Consider the following 15522-nt stretch of genomic DNA (forward strand, 5'->3'; position numbering starts at 1 on the left):
GTAATACGGTACCGCAATAACGCAGATTTTCGTATGCAGCCCTATGGGCTGCGAATGAAAATCCACGCTGTTGCGGTACCGTGGATTAAGTTCGCGGCCCGTTCTGGCGCGATCCCGCGGATCGGGATCTGAATTGAATATGCCCCCAGGAGTTACATTATATACCTTCTAGGGGTGTTTGTCTTTCCTGTCTCTGTTCAGCTGACTAGGGAGTTAATCCATTCCATAAGGCTGCCATGGATTATCTCAAGGAAAGTAACTAAACGTTAATAATTCTGATTTCTAGTAGATACATGTAATGTGAGGAAATAAAGAGAACTCGCTGGTCGTTTTACAGTATATTGTAGGCATACTCTTTAAAAAATATGCTCCTTTAATGCAAAACATTAGACTGTATGATTCAGTTTTTGTTGGTTCATATTAAAAATTAAAGGGGATGTTCATCTTTGGACAGTCCATCCTTTACCTGATAAATTCATATACGACAGCAACTCGTAGTTTAGGAGGACTTCTTTCGTCCAGTCCTCTTCAGTAGAGCTGGATTGAAATGTTAGAAAATCTCTATTCTGCTTTGGAGAGTACAGGATGGATTGAGTTCTCTTTCACGGAAAGCACCCCGCACAATACGGCTTCCAGCCTCAGGTAATTGGAGGGACCCCCTATTTGCTACATATTGTGCAAATCAGAGAAAGGCGGATTATCCAAAAGTAGATTTTAAAATCCATTTATTGTGCAGTAGATTTTATTCTACCTTTTAGTGACGTCCCATGCCAACACTATTTTCTTATCTTATTTTTTTTTTGTGGGCATTTGCTCTTTGTGTCATCCTGTTATACTCAGTGACTTCATCTGTGATGAAAATAGTGAACTTCAAGATGTTGCTGACTGCACTACACAATCGCTGCATGTTGAAGGTAACTTTGCAAGGGAAAGAGGAGTCCTTTTTTTGCATGTAGTTTTCATTCTTCGCATTGGTAGAGTATGTTGTGTGCCGGTAATGTTTTCTGCTTATTTGCATTATGACACATGCAGGTCATATAGTGGCCCTGACACTAAATCTTGCTAAAAAAAAAGTCACCATATCTAATGAAAACTTCTGTTGTACAGTACCTTTTAAAGTATACCTGTAATCTAGTACATTGGTGAACTATTGACGTTATCTAGTGAATATTAGTTCACACAACAAAATGGCTGACTCCACTGTGTGTGTGGTCAAGAGGTTCTTCTGTATAAGCTTTTACAATTCTAGAAAATGTACAATTCTATTTAATACACAAGCAAAATATACACCGCAAATGTATTTTTCATTATTGTATTCGATTGGAGATCCTGTTATCCCTTAGGTGTGTATATAATATATTAATGTATATGTCATTCTTGTCATCTTTGGCAGGTTGGCATCCGGGGGGAGGTAGGTGTGGGCAGGTCAGGCTATGCTATAATGGCAGGGGACAAGGTCATGATGACTCGTGATAAGCCCCGTCCCCACCACTTGCCTAAACACACTGGGCAGGATCCGGGAGAATTGCCTGCTCTCCCGGGAGTCTGTGAGGACTCCCAGAAATGTGTGAGTCTTCCGGACATTCCGTGAGAGTAAGCAAGTATGGTATATGTGTGTGTTTTTCAAATTAAATCTTTGACAGCAGAGTATAATAAATGTTGGACTCGCTAATTATGTGCACCTTTCTAGATTCTGGGACATCTCAGCAAGCCTTTGGGGTGTTGGCACTATCCCAGAGTCAGGATTTAGAGGGTCAAAGCACAAGAGAAGAAATTGGAAAGGGCTTACGACAAGACATAAACTCTGAACCTCAGACATCTGAATGTAACAAAGAAGGTATTCATGCGTTGTCTCTTTATTTCATACTTGTACATTATAAAAGCTTCACGTATAGTATAGGAAGGCAGTTATGACCCTGGTGGTTATGGGAAAAGTGGTGTTGCCCATAGGTAGCTAATGAGATTATTTGTATATTATAAACTGCCAAACGTGATTGGTGCTTTGGGATACACTGTCTTCATTCTGTGCACTATTTGTATAAATGTCCCCAGTAGTATGAAAAGCTTTACCTGCTGAAGAAAGCCCTAAGGATAAGTATATATTTGTAGACTAAATGCCACACACAGTGCAGTATATTAGAGTGAAGAATCCCATTAAAGTGCAGAATTCTTGCTGTGGGAACCGTTTTTAAATAATACTATTTTGTTAATGCACTTTGCATGATCCTTCTGGGATATAATAAAACACAATTGGCAAAATGTTGTTATTAAGCCTCATAACTCGGTGTCATAAAACGCAGAAATGTTTAGTTCTCTTTCATTCTTATATATCAATAAATGGACTTTAAGTCCACTTAAGAGAGGGATAAGAAACTTTCTGATGGACAACCCCAAATTTTAATTTTTAGTTTTGAAACAGGTAAACTACAAAGGTCATTTGTCAATGGTAACATCTGAGGACATGCAATGTTTCTTTATCTGCACATACTTGTCCACCAAGCACATTTCTTGGTGCATGTCCACTTCACAGGCTTTGGAAGCAACCCTGTAGAAACATTTGAAGAAATATTTGTAGGGGTGTTTGATAAACCTGAAAGGGAACAGGGTGGAATTAATAAAAATGTCACATCAGAGTCCAGCCGATAATATTTCCTCTTTAGGATCTCCTTGCCCTACAGTACAGGATTTTTTTTCAATAACCTTAGAAAACTACTGACGTATACATTCTTTATCTTTAGCCTACATTGTAAAATAATATATATGTGTAGTATGGGTTAGGTATGAAAAGTGAATGTTTAAATGTTGTCATAAGGTCGACAATCACAAAGTCAACATAAATCACTAGATTTAAAAACTACATACATAAAAAAACAAAACTCGAGATAAATGTAAGCAAACAACAATAAAAAAAAGTCCCGTCCCCCCCCCAACAGCTTAACCAACCTTAGTGCTGCCTGCCTAGGCTGGTAATAGTAACATTGGGGGGAAAAAAAGCATGGGTCCCCCACCACCGATTTTACTATTACCATCACAGGTGGCATTATAGTGGGGAAACCCCCTGTCATTATGCCAGACCAGCCCTGTGCTGTTCAGCAAGTAGCTGGATCCCCTAGGGAGATTGGGCATGCTGGGACCAGTAGTGCAGCAGGGACAAAATGCTTTTTTTTTTACTATCAAAATATTATTATTACCCCACATCCACCACCCAAGATCCCTAGTGCTGTCAGCACGAGACTGGTTTGGCATTATGGCAGGGGGACCCCACACTGCGGGTTTCCCTGCTATAGTGCCACCAGCTGTCAAGCATACTGCTGGTAATAGCTTTTTGTTTCCCTGATTTTGCTAGTAGCATTAGGACCTAGGCTGGCAGCACTAAGGTTGGTTAAGCTGCTTGGGGGGGTGTACGCCGTTTTCTTTTGTTTGTTAAATTTAGTTCCGTTTTTTATTTTTTTTTCTTGTATTGCCGTATTAAATCTAGGGATTTATGTCGACATTTTGACTGTTGACCTCACAAATCTGTACACATTTTAACAGTGTTGACCTATTGAACATGTATATATTATGGCTGTTGACCTTATGAGAGTAGAGCTTTTCACTGTAGAATTTTCAACTACATCACTGGAGTACATGACAAAAATTAGCTTTGCACTACAGTTAAAGAAAAAATATCATTAAAGGAAGATATAGGGAGGAGAAAGAACCTGTTATTGTCCACACATTACTGATGCTTGGAACAACAGTTACGTAGTATTGTAGTATAAATGACATATCTGTTTTGATTTATATATAGATAAAACATCTCTGTACCTCAGAACCAAGATCAAACCACTGTGCAAATCTATATTTGTTATGCTTTATTGTACTCTTAAAACATCTTACTATTATAATAAATATTTTTGCATGGTAATCCTTACTATTTAATTAGCCACCACAATCCCTCGTCTTGTGCTTGTTATAGCATAACACTTAATGAAACACCTACTTTTACAAGTTCAGTTATTCTGCTTTCAATTAACATTTTCCTTCTATATAGGTAAATCATGGGTCTGTGATTTTTGCAAAAGGTGCCAGAGATCCAGCTTGCTGATTGATGTTATAATATTTAGAATTATCAGAGATGAAAGTATAACATTCATTGCTTGCATGCCATTGATATTAGAAATAGTATATATGCACTTTCATTACTGACACTTTCCAATATCACAGATACCAGTTGTAAATCAGTGTAACTACAATGATACAGTATTAACCATAATCTGAATTTATAAATTATAACCCTTGTTCCTGGGGGTCGAATTCTCTTCTAAAATTTCTTATCCTCTCAGTGGGCAATTCTTGAGTGTGTCTGGTGACAGAAAGGATGTTTCCCAAATACCAACTCATTGACCAGTCTATATGTAACCAACAATGGGCCCCTTACTCCAAAAATTAAAATATTACCCCTGGTAAGTTCTTACCTTGTGTGTCAGATTATAAACTCCTACATGTAGTATTCTATTGTTAAGAGTAGCATTTAGACTGGTTCCTACAGATTATTACAACTACTGCTTCCTATTTAGAGTGTTCTATTATTCTCATAGCAAATTCAACTCAAAGAATAAATAACTAGGGTAAGTGTAATACCTGCTGGTTTTTACCAGAGGAAACTAAACCAGACACACCTTGTCCTTTTCACACTACTTGACTACTAGGGGGTAAATTTATCAAGCTGCGGGTTTGAAAAAGTGGAGATGTTGCCTATAGCAACCAGTCAGATTCTATTTGTCATTTGTAGAATGTACTAAATTAATAACTAGCATCTGATTGATTACTATAGGCAACATCTCCACTTTTTCAAACATACAGCTTGATAAATTTACCCCCTAGAATCAGGGTGGTTTAGGTAAATATTTTGTGCAGTAGGCACATTTCCCTTATGAAATGTGTTTATTGAACAGAGCACACTATCCTCCTTTACCAAAAAATTAAAAAATGGTAGACCCCTGAGCAGAATTCAAACCACCAAGTGCCTAAACTGACATTTGGGATGATGTTACTTCTTTAATGTCCGTAGCCATGCTCACCAATAAAGATTGTCTGATGCGATTAGTGTGGTTCCAAAACACAAAGAGATTTAATAGCAAAATATAAGTATAAATTATAACTGATACATATGCGTGCACACTAGAGCCAGTAACAACTCATCAATCCTAAAGTCTGTGTTGTCAAAGAGAGTGTTGCTGTACCAGTAGCCTGTTTATATACAGTTTTGGTTTGAAAAAAATGATGATGATGTCACAATGTACACAAAGATAACACTGAAAGAGTTCTTCATTGGTTCAGAGTTTATGATGGTCCAGGACAATGCAGGTCATAGGTCAGTTCAAAAAATGGTTCTTCAAAGGTGGGGGTAAATCACTCCCAACAACTGTGGAAGTGTCTTGTCTCTGGGAAGCGCTGAAAATCTGGTTTAAACTAACCTATTAACAGAGTATCTTTGCGATTTAATCTTATATTAATCATAACTAGTGACCGCAATATGCAATCGCTGCCTTGATGATACCGGTTTCCTGCTGGTGAAATGTGGATTAATATAAGATCAAACACAATACATTTCTTAGGACCTGAACCATAAATATCTTTAATATAGGTTTACCTTTATGTAATAAATCTCTAAATCTTAATAATAAAAGAATGTCAGTTGGAAACCTTATTAAAAGTGAACTATTTAGAGATGTGAGAAATGTCTACTGTCTTGTCAACATAGACTTTCAAAGCGTTTTCTCATGGGACATCAGTAAGAAAGGTCTGAGTTGTGTATCTGATCATAGCCACCTCAGAGGGTAAACTGAAAGCGGCTAGTAATTCAGCTACATAAGGACCATTTTTGATTTGTAGGCCTCCAGAAAGCCCAATTGTTTACAGAACTGTTTGCAGTCATGAACAACACCTAAAGCATACCTGGGGGTAAATTTATCAAGCTGCGAGTTTCCGGTGGGTTTGAAAAATGGAGATGTTGCATATAGCAGCCAATCAGATTCTAGTTACCATTTATTTAGTACATTCTACAAAATGATAGCTAGAATCTGATTGGCTGCTATAGGCAACATCTCCACTTTTCAAACCCGCTGGAAACTCGCAGCTTGATAAATTTACTCCCTGGTGTCAGTGAAAGTTTACACTGACTTGCTTTTTCAACACAGACACGTGTCAGGGCTCTAAGCTTTGCCACTTGCATTTCGTACACAGGGTAGATAACACGTCTAGTTCATGCTGGATACAGGAAATATAACCAGAGAAACAGGTACTAGTGTAATTTCTTCGAAAAGGAAATATTTTTCGTTAATGTGTCTTTAAGATCTTGAAATTAAGTGAGAGGGGACTTTAATGCAATCCGGTTACACCTCAAGGTAACCGTAAAGGAGAAGAGTAAGAGCTCCTACTTGGCCATTAATTTGTTTTGAGAAGAAGCCCAGGTACACCATGAGGGGGCTGAATCCAGCTACTAGTTCAACACCACTTTGCACCTGGAAATGCAATTTTGTACTGCAGGGGAGTACACGTACTATTCACAACATGAGTTAGGAGGAGGGTGCAACCTAGCCCGATGCAGCATACAAATAGAGCAGACTAGTATGTGTGTGCAGCATGCATTTGCAGTGTTTGCTCTGCCACCAGTTTGTGTTTCCACTCCTTGCAGTGCAATTATCCCTTTCATGACAGAAAAGTGTAAAAATCATAGTGTATTTTAGTAATCCTAGAGCTGGAGCACTGGAAAGTTTCTATTTAAAGGTACAAACTTATTTCTTGGTTTTCTCCATCGGAAGAACAATAAGCAGTGCAACCTAGATTGTACAGTAAATTTTCCCTAAGTGGTTTATCGGTGTTGTTGGACTGAGAAGGAAATAATGTTTACCAGATAGATACAGGGCTGAGCATAAATGATATATACTGAGACAGGCTAGAATCTGACTCTGTTGTATTAGTTTGTTCTGTTTGTGGAATAGAGAAAAAAAATAATTGGACTTAGATCGTCATTAACACGCAGCTTACCGCAATAGTTTTACATTTTGACAACTACCATAACATATAGTGTCGGTATTAACATCAGCTCTCTTACTATGTTGTTCACTGGGATCGCATTGTAAATGTTCTCAATAATCTGCGGTACTCTGCAGTGGTTTAGTACAAACACGAAAATAATGCAAAGATAGCACCGAACTGTTCTGTATACTGTATATCGCACTTTGTTATCTATTGTCCGACAGTGTGTGTCAGTTATTGGTAGCAATGCAATCTAGTGTTCTATCAGCTGGAATTGAGGTCTTTTGTAGAAGTATACTACCTCCTAAAAGCATGATAGTAATGTGTATAAGCTAGAAAACCCTATCCGGCAAAAGAAAATACTGAGTCACACTAATGGGAAAGATGGCTTTAAACTAGAGATGGGTGGGTCCGGTTCCCCGAGAACCGAACCCACCCGAACTTTGGGTATCTGAGTACCGAGCCGAGTAGCTCGGTACTCTCCCGCCCGCTCCAAATCGAGGCTGAACGTCATCGTGACGTCGTCGAATCTCGGGGCTCGGTTCTCGCGATACTTCAAGATTATAAATACACGCCTCCACAGCAATCCATCGCCATTTGACAGGGAGAGAGCAGGGTGTAGTCACAGGCTGATTAGAGCAGGGACAGAGAATACAATATTCTGATTCAAATTGTGCTAACAAAAATCGCTAGAGAAGAGAGGAGGATAGAGGATTTTTTTTTCAATATTTGCCAGTCCCCAGTGCTTTTGGGGTGTCCCCCATAATTGTGCATAAATATTTCTGGCTGTGAAAATTACTATCTGTCAGCAGTATCTACCAAATACTTTTTAGCACTCCCCAGTGCTTTTGCGGTGTCCCCCATAATTGTGCATAAATATTTCTGGCTGTGAAAATTACTATCTGTCAGCAGTATCTACCAAATAATTTGTAGCACTACAAGTGCTTTGGGCTCAGAATGGATTCAAAGCAGTCCACATATGAGCAGAATGAGCAACCAGGTTCTGTCACCAGTCCTGATGGTAGTGTTCCCAGTACGTCATCTGGGAAAGGCGATGTCAAACTACACCGTCTTTTGAAATCATCCAAAAAAACACACACCCAAAAAAATTTACGCTGTTGAAGCGAAAACAAAGTCTAACTGAGGAAAAGTTAAGTGCCGATAAAAAAAAATTGCCAACATGCCATTCTACACACGCAGTGGCAAGGAGAGAATGAGGCCTTCACCTTTCTCTATTAGTGGTAGATCCAAAAAAGTTACCGAGCCTACAATTGGTGCACAACTACTGTTACGCGTCAAAGCCAAGCTGCAAGATAACAGTAAGGCATTAGAGGATAATGTTTGCTCTGATTCACAAATGACAACAATCCCTGTGGAGAGTCCATCCAACAGTGGGATGTCTAATCGTGAGCATTCTGCTGATGTGTGCCTTAATAGCCCGACTGTAGCCGGTGATACCCAAATTGAGGATGCCACTTTGGAATTAGAAGAGGATGAGGAGGAGATTTGTGTAGGCGACGAGGGCGCTAATGAGGATGTTGATGAGGTTGTTTGTGTAAGTCCTGCACCAGTGGCAGCAGTTCTGGCACGTGACAAGAAAAAGGCCATTGTCATGCCTGGCCATAAAACAAAAAAAATCTACTTCTTATGTGTGGAATTATCCCAAATCCAGACAACAATTGTATAGCCATTTGTAGTGTATGTCAAACCACAGTCAGTCAAGGGAGGGACCTTAACCATCTTGGAACCTCGTCTATGTTACGCCATTTGACGAGAGTTCATGGCAAAGTGTTGGGAAAAGCGGAAAGTTCTTCCAAAAAAAATTACAAGCACTCCATCATCAGCTAAGACCCTCCGGTCACCGACATCCCGACGGCTACAAAATACACCCACCACACCATCCTCATCAATATCCTCAGTAGCACTCGGAGTTAGCACGGCATCCCACTTATTAAGGCTGGATGACTCCTGCACTATTATTGATTCCTCTGAAGAAAGCGTTAGTCCTGCCGCTGCTGGGGGTGAATCGTCATCTCAGAGGCAGGTCAAGAAAATGAGCAGTCCTACATTTCAGCAATTAACTGTGAAACAATCATTCGCGAGGGGGAGGAAATATGACAGCAGTCACCCAGTCGCCAAGCGAATCACAGACGCCATGGCTGCAATGTTAGTGTAGATCTGCGTCCAATCTCCACAATAAACACAGCTGGTTTTTCACAGTTAATTGAGGTTTTGTGTCCGCGTTACAGAATTCCATCGCAAAACCATTTCTCCCGTAAAGCAATTCCACAACTATACCAAAAAGTGTGTAAAAATGTAGAGATTGCGCTGAAAAATGCCATTCTGCCCGCTGTCCACTTAACCACAGATATGTGGACAAGTGGAAGTGGCCAAACCAAAGACTATATGACTGTGACAGCCCACTGGGTTGGTCATTCACCTTCACCAGCAGGAACAGCAGCAGCATTTACACCACTGCGTAACATTTGTCACAGGCAGGCCACTCTATGTATCACCGGCTTCACTAACAGGCATACAGCTGACAATTTGTTACGAAAACTAAGAGATGTGATTGATACATGGCTTATACCACTTGGACTCTCCCCAGGATATGTCATTTCTGATAACGCCAACAATATAGTGCGAGCATTACAGCTGGGTGATTTCCAACATATTCCCTGTTTTGCTCACACCATCAACTTGGTGGTGCAGAGCTTCCTACGAAATAACCATGAGGTGCAGGAGATGTTTTCGGTGGCACGTAAAATTTCAGGCCATTTCAGGCATTCAGCCACAGCATGTAGGAGATTACAGCAGCTTCAAGAGCAGTTTAACTTGCCCTGCCACCAACTTAAGCAAGAGGTGGTAACTAGGTGGAATTCCACCCTGTATATGCTTCAGAGGATGGAGGAACAGCGCAAAGCCATCCAAGCATATTGCACAAGCCATGACATTGGAAAGGAGGGGGGATGTATTTCACTCTTGCACAGTGGGGAATCCTTTCAGTGCTGTGCAAGGTGCTGAAACCATTTGAAGTTGTGACGTGTGAGGTGAGTGCAGACTCAGCTAGTTTGAGCCAAGTCATTCCTTTTATTAGACGATTGGAAAAGCAGCTTGAGAAAATGAAGGAGGAGCTGAAAGCAAGCAATTCAGCAAAGTATGTTGGCCTTGTCGATCAAGTACTTCATCTTCACAATGATCCTCGAGTTATTAAGATCTTGAACTTGGATCAGTATGTTTTGGCCACTGTGCTTGATCCAAGGTTTAAGACCTACATTGAGTCTTTACTTGTAGATGAGCGAGATGTGAACTTTTGCAAGGAGCTATTGCTCAGCAAGTTGGCTGCTGAACTGGGCCTCGGCTTGACAACGTGTCCTCCTTCACTTTTTCAAGCTGCTGCTACTCGTAAAAATTAAATTTCCCCAAAAGAAGCAGGGAAGACGCAGGAGGCAGACCAGAACAATTTAACATCTGGGCTGGTTTGAAGGATTTTTCTAAAAAATGTCACCTTGCCCATAACTCCATCCAATACGAGTATAAACATGCAAAGGATGGTGGAGGATTATTTTCAAGAGGTAATTGATATGGAAATGTAAGACAGTCCCTTTCCTTACTGGGAGGAAATACAGGCCATTTGGAAACCCATGTACAAACTTGCTTTGCAATACCTAAGCTGCCCACCCTCCAGTTGTACTCTGAACGAGTATTCAGTACAGCCGGGAACTTAGTCAGTGATCGCCGTAGAAGGTTACTTCCAAAAAATATGGAGAAAATTATGTTTATAAAAATGAACTGCATCTTCCATGAGAAAGGCCTTCACCATCAAAGACATCCAAGCACTGACTGTTCTCTAATGGCGGATTCAAGCGGCGATGAATGATAGTCTGCGATGATGACGTACACACTGATGAGGGTGAGGATGAAGATCCAGGGGATGACGATAACATCTTTACCAAACTTTCTATTTAAGTCTAGGGTTCAGTCTACCCCCAAAGAGGAAAGGGACTTGGGGCATTTCCATATCGCGTACCATCTTGAAAAGTTGCTGTTTTGGCAATTTCTCATTATGGGTAGGGTGTCATACACAGAGTGACCCCGAACTGCCTTTGTCCATTTCAAATAATATTGTACAGTCTATAACGGCTGACTTTTTTTTTGTGTTTTCTACAACTGGAGGGGGGCCTATAGAGACAGAAACCAAACTGCCTTTATCCATTTCTTTACATATTTAACTATAAGTGTAGGGTGTAATATACACCCAAAGACGATGGCTGCATTGCCAATATGCATAGATGGAGAGGAAGACAATCTGGTTTGTGTGTAGAATTAACGAAGGCCTACCTACCAGGAATTAAACTATTTTTTTTGATCATTTATTAGCTTTACAATTACATTACTTATCCAAGAAACAAGTGGAGCACTAAATTTGGTTATTTTAGACCCAAAAACATTGATTTTCCATCAAAGTAACAAAACAAAACCAAAACACGCTATGGCGGTTTTGCAAAACCAAAACACGACGGTAGTCCAGATCCAAAACCGAACACAAAACCAAAACACGGGGGTCAGTGACCATCTCTACTTTAAACGGTTATACAGGAGATGAGTGTTTTACCTCTGTGAGCTTGTTCAGATGCTGGGAGGCTATAGGGAGTGTGAGTTGGTTCTTTTTCCTTTTGTATTACATCCTACAGGTGTAAAATAACTACACCCATCGTCTGTGTCCACCGACAACCTCAGAGAAAGGGACTGAACAGTTCAAACTTCCCCTATTCTGAAGCATTTTTCATTATTGGGTGTTTTTTTTTTTTCCCCTTGCAAACCAATTAGGTTATTTTCTCATGTTCATCAGTCATGCAGGCTGTTGACTTTGGGCTTTACTCTCTGTTACATCCCTGTTTTTCATACATCAAAATGAAAACAAGCTGAAATATGAAATTTGCTTCATATATTGTATATGACACCACACTCTTCCTTCACTAGTGTGATAGATACCTCATATCACAACCTATGTGTTTAAAGCTCCTCCCAGGTCAAACTAACTTGCACATAGACATACAGGAGTTAGCTGGCTTAACTGTGCTAGTTTGGGTTGCTGTTAATATTGTAATTATGTTCATTGGCTACAGGTTCTATTTAATTTAATCTGCTGAACATCTGTGTATCTTCATTTTTGGAGACAGACTGCAACAAGTGCTCTAATCAAATACTCTATATTACCCCCCTTATTTTAAACTTTGCAATGATATTTAGTTGAGTTGATTAGATTATGAGAAGTTCATATGATCTATTTTTTTTTTTTTTTTGCTTCGTTTGTTTTTTGTGTTTTCTCTTGATTTATTTTATATTAATGTTTGTACTGTATATATGTTTTACACTAGATCACCTATTGTGTATGAACATGTTGCAAAAGTTTTATTTCTCAACTTTTGTCCTAAATGTACTTCTATTATGTTCAAAATATAATTGCTTTAAGAAATATATAATTCATGAAGCTTCTTTTTATCTTTTTCAGAGCTCCATAACATTGGTTCTGAAACCCGTGAAAGAAAAAATGCCACAGAACATAGACTGGAAGAAGAGTTCAAACGGTATTTTATATAGTTTTTTGTTTGGAGTAGGACATTTGTTGTGATCAGTGTTCGAGAGCCACAATTCCCATTATACTTCATTGTCCAAAATGGTAGAGATTGTAGTTATGGAGAGGAGAGGTTGCCCCTTTAGACCTTGACTGTGACCGTTGGTCTTCATACAACAAAGCTCCCCCTACATGATACTATTCTAACACTGAACCCGATTATTGCTCATTTTGGCCACACACATGGATGGCTATATCCGGCAAGGTACAGTTCTTGTGGCACCAAGCAGCTTGATCATTTCTGGTCCTGCTCTTGCTGTTAATGTGGTTTGAAGTGACTCGCACACAGCCAGGCCAACAGGGGGTATCTGCATTTTTATTATACTTGATCCTCTCTATTTTCAGGGGGTCTTTTCTGTGGATTGCAGTTATTGTCGCCCCATACACGCTGCAATATCTGGTCCAACTTCTCAATAACTGCTGCTGCTGATGTCACAGAGTGTATGGGCATTTTATTATTTATTACGTGACACCCTGTGAAAAATTGGACAGCAAAATGCGTTTGCAAAACAACAAAATTCTGCTTCATTGTCTTGTTTTGCAAAATATGCTTAACATTGGATAGGGTTTTAAAATTCACTTTGAGGGACATATTTAATTGTCGGCGTTATAGCCAAAAATCTTGCGACGCGCGCACTATTACCGTCATTACGATAATAGTGCGCATAAATACCGGTATTACGGTACGTTTCTTGCTGGATTTCAGCTTGCGGCTCAGGGAGCTGCGAGCTGAAATCCAGCTTACTATTACCGTAATACCGGTAATAGTTTTAACGCAGCGGGGAAACTAAAGAATTGAATATGCCCCTGAGAGTCAAGTGTTGCTTATTTACATGTTAATGATACTTTATACAGTCACATTGTGATGTTATGTAAGAGATGTCTGCCTTTTCAGACAACATGAAGAAGCTGGACCTGTGAACTTAAGTGAAGTAAAAAATGACACTACAATGAAGCCCAACTGTGAAGATGAACCTCAAAAACTGGCCACTGTTCTGCCTAGTGATCAAGATTCCCAGACCACTGCAGAATCCTGCCGTCTAAATGTGGAAGAGGAAGAAATGGAGTCTTCAGATCTTGCCTCCAGTCAGGAAGATCTATTTGGTCAGGCCAGTAATTCAGGTCAGAAAAATATTTAAATGAATGCTGCTAATATGACTAGTGGTTATTTACATTTTAAGCAAAAAATGTTTAATATCACATGCACGGTTATTGCTTTTCTGTGAGCTGGGTTACAAATGTCGCTTAATCTCCATTACTAAATTCACTAGATGTGCAAAGCATATCTGTTTGGTTTTGCACTGGAGTACATGTGGGTGACTCAGCGCACTGTGTATGACTAATTTAATGTTTTTGGAGTTGCTTCTGCAAACTCGAAGTGTGTTTGGGTTTTTGGGACAGAATAATCTGCAAAAGTGTAAATGTCCTATATGAAAGTCCAACCTGCTACTACTTTAGAAACTTCCCTTCAATTACATTTTACATTTACTTCTAAAAATATTGCTATTTTAGTTTTATTTATGGTTTCAATTAATGAGTATGTGGGCATCGGGACAGACTTTACTATATGTATGATTTTATTGTGTTTATAAAACTTTCTCTAGTTTTATACTCTAGTTTACTCTAGTTGGCAATTACCTTTCTGTTCCTCTGCAAATGCTCCCATCCTTTCCAAGTTAGAAAATACAGCCAGACAGTGATCAAAACCATATTGCATAATCAACCATGAAGTACTTACACGAATAAAAAATAGGGTTTTGGAATAGATTTTAGTTACCAGATTTGAATATCATTAACAGACCAGTGGGACAGTGCATGCAGGACCTGGGCATATTTCAAAGCTAACAGAATTCTGCAAGGACATGTGAAAAAAAAAATCATCAAATTTTCTAAGCAAGAATAGAAATACTCTGGCTGCAAGAAGCATTTGGAAGCTATGACTTCTATTAAAAGAGGTTTTATGAAGTAATTGCAGATCGGGTGCTAAACCTTTTAAACAACACATTCACTTTTAATTTTTTTTCCAATGTGGTAAATTCAGCAACTATGTATTAATTGTGCAGTAAAATGTGCAGACATTGTAAGTTTTTACTCTGCAGTAGTTGTAGGCATCAGGATGCGCATAGTTTTGTGGAGCAGTGTTAAAATTATATCTCCTTTTGCAGAGTGAGACTATTTGAAGTTGATAAAGGGGTGGAGAGAGCATATTTTATGGGCGATTCTAGCTGTATTGTGTGATGCTCAGCGATTTTTGGTTCTGCAGAAGGACTTGAATTTTGCACAAGGTCAGAGCTGAGACTCATCTTGCCCCTCTTCCCATGTAAGGGGTGGACCTAGATTTTTCTTTTTTTTTTTGGGGGGTGATTTAGTGCCCTGCCCCCTTACAGGCAGGCTGAGGATTCTGCCCAGCCGCTCTGTGTTTCAAACATAATTGGAGCTGCCAGACAAAATTCTCTGTCTGCTTCTAGGCCGACAAGGACTTGTGTATAGTGTGCGGAAGCAGGCAAGACCACCACTGTAGTAGATAAATGATGGCAAACAATCAAAATACAGCTATGGGCAGCGCCTCCACTTTTTGTTTGGTAGAAGGCTTAGTAAACCTACCCCCTAAGTATTTGTGGAGGGAAAAAAAGAAAAGAAAGTTTATTATGAAAGGTTTGGTAATAAAGTGATTGGAGATTGGCATTTGATGTCACATTACACTTTTGCACAGTAGGTTTCTTGGGACTTTTCTATCTAGGGGCACCTAGACGCATTTCGATTCCTTGATATATACTTGGTGCAAAGCCAAGGCAGTTTGTGGGGGGCATCGAGGGAACTTTGTAAATGAGGTATACAGTCTTTCAGAAAAATGTTTGAGA

At 39.6% G+C, this 15522-nt stretch overlaps 1 protein-coding gene across 9 annotated transcripts in view; it reads left to right on the forward strand.

Annotated features, from left to right (window-relative positions):
* TP53BP1 (tumor protein p53 binding protein 1) overlaps window positions 1–15522 on the forward strand; it is a 119922-nt gene that overhangs the window by 36230 nt on the left and 68170 nt on the right. For 8 of the 9 annotated variants that reach the window (XM_075207875.1, XM_075207882.1, XM_075207874.1 and 5 more), the window contains 4 exons: window positions 841–914; window positions 1691–1837; window positions 12539–12614; window positions 13557–13783. In XM_075207875.1, coding sequence (XP_075063976.1) covers window positions 841–914; window positions 1691–1837; window positions 12539–12614; window positions 13557–13783 — 524 coding nt within the window. Of the gene's footprint in view, window positions 1–840; window positions 915–1690; window positions 1838–4376; window positions 4446–12538; window positions 12615–13556; window positions 13784–15522 lie in introns of those variants that run through there. The other variant, XM_075207883.1, reaches the window with a different exon arrangement.

This window comes from Mixophyes fleayi, chromosome 4, assembly GCF_038048845.1.
Source record: "Mixophyes fleayi isolate aMixFle1 chromosome 4, aMixFle1.hap1, whole genome shotgun sequence".
Lineage (NCBI taxonomy): Eukaryota > Metazoa > Chordata > Amphibia > Anura > Limnodynastidae > Mixophyes > Mixophyes fleayi.